The sequence below is a fragment of the Salmo salar genome, chromosome ssa06, assembly GCF_905237065.1.
Source record: "Salmo salar chromosome ssa06, Ssal_v3.1, whole genome shotgun sequence".
In the NCBI taxonomy this organism is placed as follows: Eukaryota; Metazoa; Chordata; class Actinopteri; order Salmoniformes; family Salmonidae; genus Salmo; species Salmo salar.
The window spans coordinates 84,431,150-84,435,760 of record NC_059447.1 but is presented as its reverse complement, the minus strand read 5'-3'; the positions used below and the strand labels follow the sequence as shown (position 1 = coordinate 84,435,760).

At 47.5% G+C, this 4,611-nt stretch overlaps 1 protein-coding gene across 1 annotated transcript; it reads left to right on the top strand.

Moving 5' to 3' along the window:
• The first annotated feature begins 236 nt into the window (after positions 1-236).
• LOC106608235 (extensin-like) lies at positions 237-1,046 on the top strand. Its single transcript, XM_045719535.1, has one exon. The coding sequence runs from the start codon at positions 237-239 to the stop codon at positions 1,044-1,046; it is 810 nt and encodes a 269-aa protein (XP_045575491.1).
• The last annotated feature ends 3,565 nt before the right edge of the window (positions 1,047-4,611 follow it).

The window sequence follows — 4,611 nt, the reverse complement described above, 5'->3', positions numbered from 1 at the left end:
TGCAGGAGAGAAAGAGAACAGAGGACAGGCTGCAGGAGAGAAAGAGAACAGAGGACAGGCTGCAGGAGAGAAAGAGAACAGAGGACAGGCTGCAGGAGAGAAAGAGAACAGAGGACAGGCTGCAGGAGAGAAAGAGAACAGAAGACAGGCTGCAGGAGAGAAAGAGAACAGAGGACAGGCTGCAGGAGAGAAAGAGAACAGAGGACAGGCTGCAGGAGCAGCTAGATCACCACTCTATGACCTGCCCTCACACAGCAGAGGAGCCCACCTCAACCAGCCAGGCCTCCCCAGCCCTGCCTGCTGCACACCACCTCCCCAACCCACAGAACTGCCTCCCACTGACAGCGGCACTGGCACAGACCAGCCACACCCCAGCTCCAACACCCACCAGCCCCCACTCTACCCCCTCGTGTCAAGAAGAAACAGACCAGCCACACCCCAGCTCCAATACCCACCAGCCCCCACTCTACCCCCTCGTGTCCAGAAGAAACAGACCAGCCACACCCCAGCTCCAATACCCACCAGCCCCCACTCTACCCCTCGTGTCCAGAAGAAACAGACCAGCCACACCCCAGCTCCAATACCCACCAGCCCCCACTCTACCCCCTCCAGTCCAGAAGAAACAGACCAGCCACACCCCAGCTCCAATACCCACCAGCCCCCACTCTACCCCCTCGTGTCCAGAAGAAACAGACCAGCCACACCCCAGCTCCAACACCCACCAGCCCCCACTCTACCCCCTCGTGTCCAGAAGAAACAGACCAGCCACACCCCAGCTCCAATACCCACCAGCCCCCACTCTACCCCCTCGTGTCCAGAAGAAACAGACCAGCCACACCCCAGCTCCAACACACCAGCCCCCACTCTACCCCCTCAGTCCAGAAGAAACAGACCAGCCACACCCCAGCTCCAACACCCACCAGCCCCCACTCTACCCCCTCGTGTCCAGAAGAAACAGACCAGCCACACCCCAGCTCCAACACCCACCAGCCCCCACTCTACCCCCTCGTGTCCAGAAGAAACACTGGCTGACATCGTCCTGTTGATGGGCACAAATGGGAGGTTTGTTCAGGAGAATAAACTTTTCCCTAGACACAAAAGGAGAAGGGTGTGGTGCCCAACAACGCAGAGTGCCATGGAGCTGCTTGATAAGGCCCAACTCGGGTCGCCAAGTCACATAATCATACAAACCGGAAGCAACGACCTGCGTGCTCAGCAGTAGAGGGTGGCCACTTCACTACGGGGAGTGATTGAGAAGGCCTCCGCAATCTTCCCCAACTCAAGGATCGTGGTGTCAACCCTTCTACAGAGGAATGACTTCCACCCTGGCCACAATCCAAAGACTAAACGCCATCCTCTCCCGGGACTGTGCCCTACGACCCAATGTACACCTGGCCCACCATCCCACCCTCGATCTGAACTGTCTCTATCACCATGTTCACCTGTACAGGGAGACAGTCCCCATCCTTGCCAAGACTCTCAAGGACGTCGCTTTAAACCGCAGCCCGACCTCTCCACTCAGGAACAGGGGAGCAAACTCCACCCCTCCGAGATCACCGAGACAACACCCTGGACCAGCACCCCGGACCCCCCCCAGCCACGACCACAGCACCACCAACCTCAATGCCCACCACAGCCAGCGCAGCACAGACCACCCCAGTCCAGCTTCAGACCCACTCAGATGAGGCCTACCACCCTCTCCCCCCACCACAGACCCACACCTGGAGGAGCCACAGCTGCAACTGGCCCAGCCCCCAGCAACGAAATGAGTGACATTAAACACATGCAGAGTCTACTATGCTTACATGTGATAGGTCATTGAACAAATGTTGAACCTACTATGCTCACATGTGATAGGCCAAGGGTCATGGATGCTCACATGTGATAGGGCGATGGTCAGGGTAAGATGAGCACAAAAACTCCACCCTGCTCACACTACATCCACCCAAGCGGCATGACACAAATGTTACCTTAAATGATAAACAAATCACATGTGCATAATAAGAGTTTACATTGAAAAAAAACAATCCTATTTTAATAGTTATTGTTGGATTGTGAGTGTTTGTCTCGTTTGAAGGTTAAGAAAAAACAGTTATGAAATCTTTTTACGTTCCATGTTGAAATTTACAAGGATGAAAGTCCTCTGCTTTTGGGCTAAAGAGCAGAAATCCAGACATCCTGAAAGAAATTGATGACGTTGATATTGTAGTACTACAGGAAACATGGTGCAGAGGAGATGTTTCCACTGGCTGTCCACTAGGTTATAGGGAGAGAATTGTTCCATCCACCAAATTAAAAGGAATCACACAGAGCAAAGACTCAGGTGGAATGCTAATATGGTACAAATCTGAACCAACTAATTTAATCAAATTGATCAAAACAGGAGAATTCTTTATCTGGTTAAAAATCAACATGGAGGCTATCTTAACAGATAAAAACATCTTCCTCTGTGCCACATACATTCCCCCCTCAGAGTTTCTCCATTCTAGAGGGGGAGATTAGTCACTTTCAGGCCCAAGGCAACGTAAGGATCCGCCCCTTTTTTTAAAATTTTCGCCTAAAATGACATACCCAAATCTAACTGCCTGTAGCTCAGGCCCTGAAGCAAGGATATGCATATTCTTGGTACCACTTAAAAGGAAATACTTTAAAGTTTGAGGAAATGTGAAAGGAATGTAGGAGAATATAACACAATGCATCTGGTAAACGATAATACAAAGAAAAAAAAAACTTTATTTTGTATTGTTTTGAACCATCATCTTTGAAATGCAAGAGAATGGCCAAAAGGTATTATTCCAGCCCAGGTGCAATTTAGGTTTTGGCCACTACATGGCAGCAGTGTATGTACAAAGGTTGAGACTGATCCAATGAACCATTGCATTTTTGTTCAAAATGGTGTATCAAGACAGCCCAAATGTGCCTAATTTGTTTATTAATAACTTTTCATGTTCAAAATTGTGCACTCTCCTCAAACAATAGCATGGTATTATTTCACTGTAATAGCTACTGTAAAATGGACAGTGCAGTTGGACTAACAAGAATTTAAGCATTCTGCCAATATCAGATAAGTCTATGTCCTGGGAAATGTTCTTGTTACTTACAACCTCATGCTAATCGCATTAGCCTATGTTAGCTCAACCGTCCTGTGGAAGGGACACCGATCCTAAAGAAAGTTAACATTCTCCTACAGCAATGAAGGTGTAAATTTGGCCATTTGGAACATAAACTTTATATTTGACAAATTAGCCTCCTTGGCTAATCTAAAAAAACACAAGAGCAAACCAAAAGTAATAGATAATGAAAAATGGCTTGATAATGATTACAAAAATCTAAGAAAGTCTTCGAGATATATATCTAATCAAAAACACAGAGAACCAGACAACAAAAATATACGCCTTCAATATGGGGAAACACTGAAGCAATGCAATGCACCCTAAGAACAAAAAAGGAACAGCACATTAGAAATCAGCTGAATGTAATTGAAGAATCCATAATCAAACCACTTCTGGGAGAATTGGAATAAATAAAACAAACGTCATCATGAGGAATTGGCTATCCAAAATGGGGATATGTGGAGAAATCAGTTTGCAAACCTCTACAGCAATATAACAAAGAGCCCAGAGAAAAAATATATACAAGAAAATTTACAAATCCTTGAATCTGCAGTCAAAGACTATCAGAATCCTGTGGATACCCCAATTACAGAAGAAAAATTATTGGAAAAACTATGCACGTTCCAAGGTGTGGGATTACCTCGGGGTTCCATCTCGTGGTGTTTACTGAGGGGTTCCATCTCGTAGTGTTTACTGAGGGGTTCCATCTAGTAGTGTTTACTGAGGGGTTCCATCTCGTAGTGTTAACTGAGGGGTTCCATCTCATAGTGTTTACTGAGGGGTTCCATCTCGTGGTGTTTACTGAGGGGTTCCATCTCGTAGTGTTTACTGAGGGGTTCCATCTCGTAGTGTTAACTGAGGGGTTCCATCTCATAGTGTTTACTGAGGGGTTCCATCTCGTGGTGTTTACTGAGGGGTTCCATCTCGTAGTGTTTACTGAGGGGTTCCATCTCGTGGTGTTTACTGAGGGGTTCCATCTCGTAGTGTTTACTGAGGGGTTCCATCTAGTAGTGTTTACTGAGGGGTTCCATCTAGTAGTGTTTACTGAGGGGTTCCATCTCGTAGTGTTTACTGAGGGGTTCCATCTCGTAGTGTTTACTGAGGGGTTCCATCTGGTAGTGTTTACTGAGGTGGGTGTAAGTAGTATCTCTGGTTCTTGAGGCTGCCACTCTGCCCAGGACACAATGGCTGATGATCTTGACTGAGGCAGAGGCTGCAACTAGATTAGCAAACAGCCACTTCCTCTGTCTGACTGTCTGACTGTCTGGCTGACTGTCTGGCAGGCTGTCTGGCTGTCTGACTGTCTGACTGTCTGGCTGTCTGAATTCTCCAGTCAGGCTAGTTGAACTGGGGATGATAGGTATGTGAGGGAAAATTGTTGGCACTACGGACAGTACTTGCTGGCTGTAACAATCCTTCCACTGTTGACCATGCACTCTATCAGAAACAGTTTCAAGTTGGCTCATATGCGCCATCCTCTACCTTGTGAATCAATCTC

Bases quoted from the DNA above. Each gene is read 5' to 3' on its own strand.
- LOC106608235 (XM_045719535.1), top strand. From the start codon at position 237: ATGACCTGCCCTCACACAGCAGAGGAGCCCACCTCAACCAGCCAGGCC.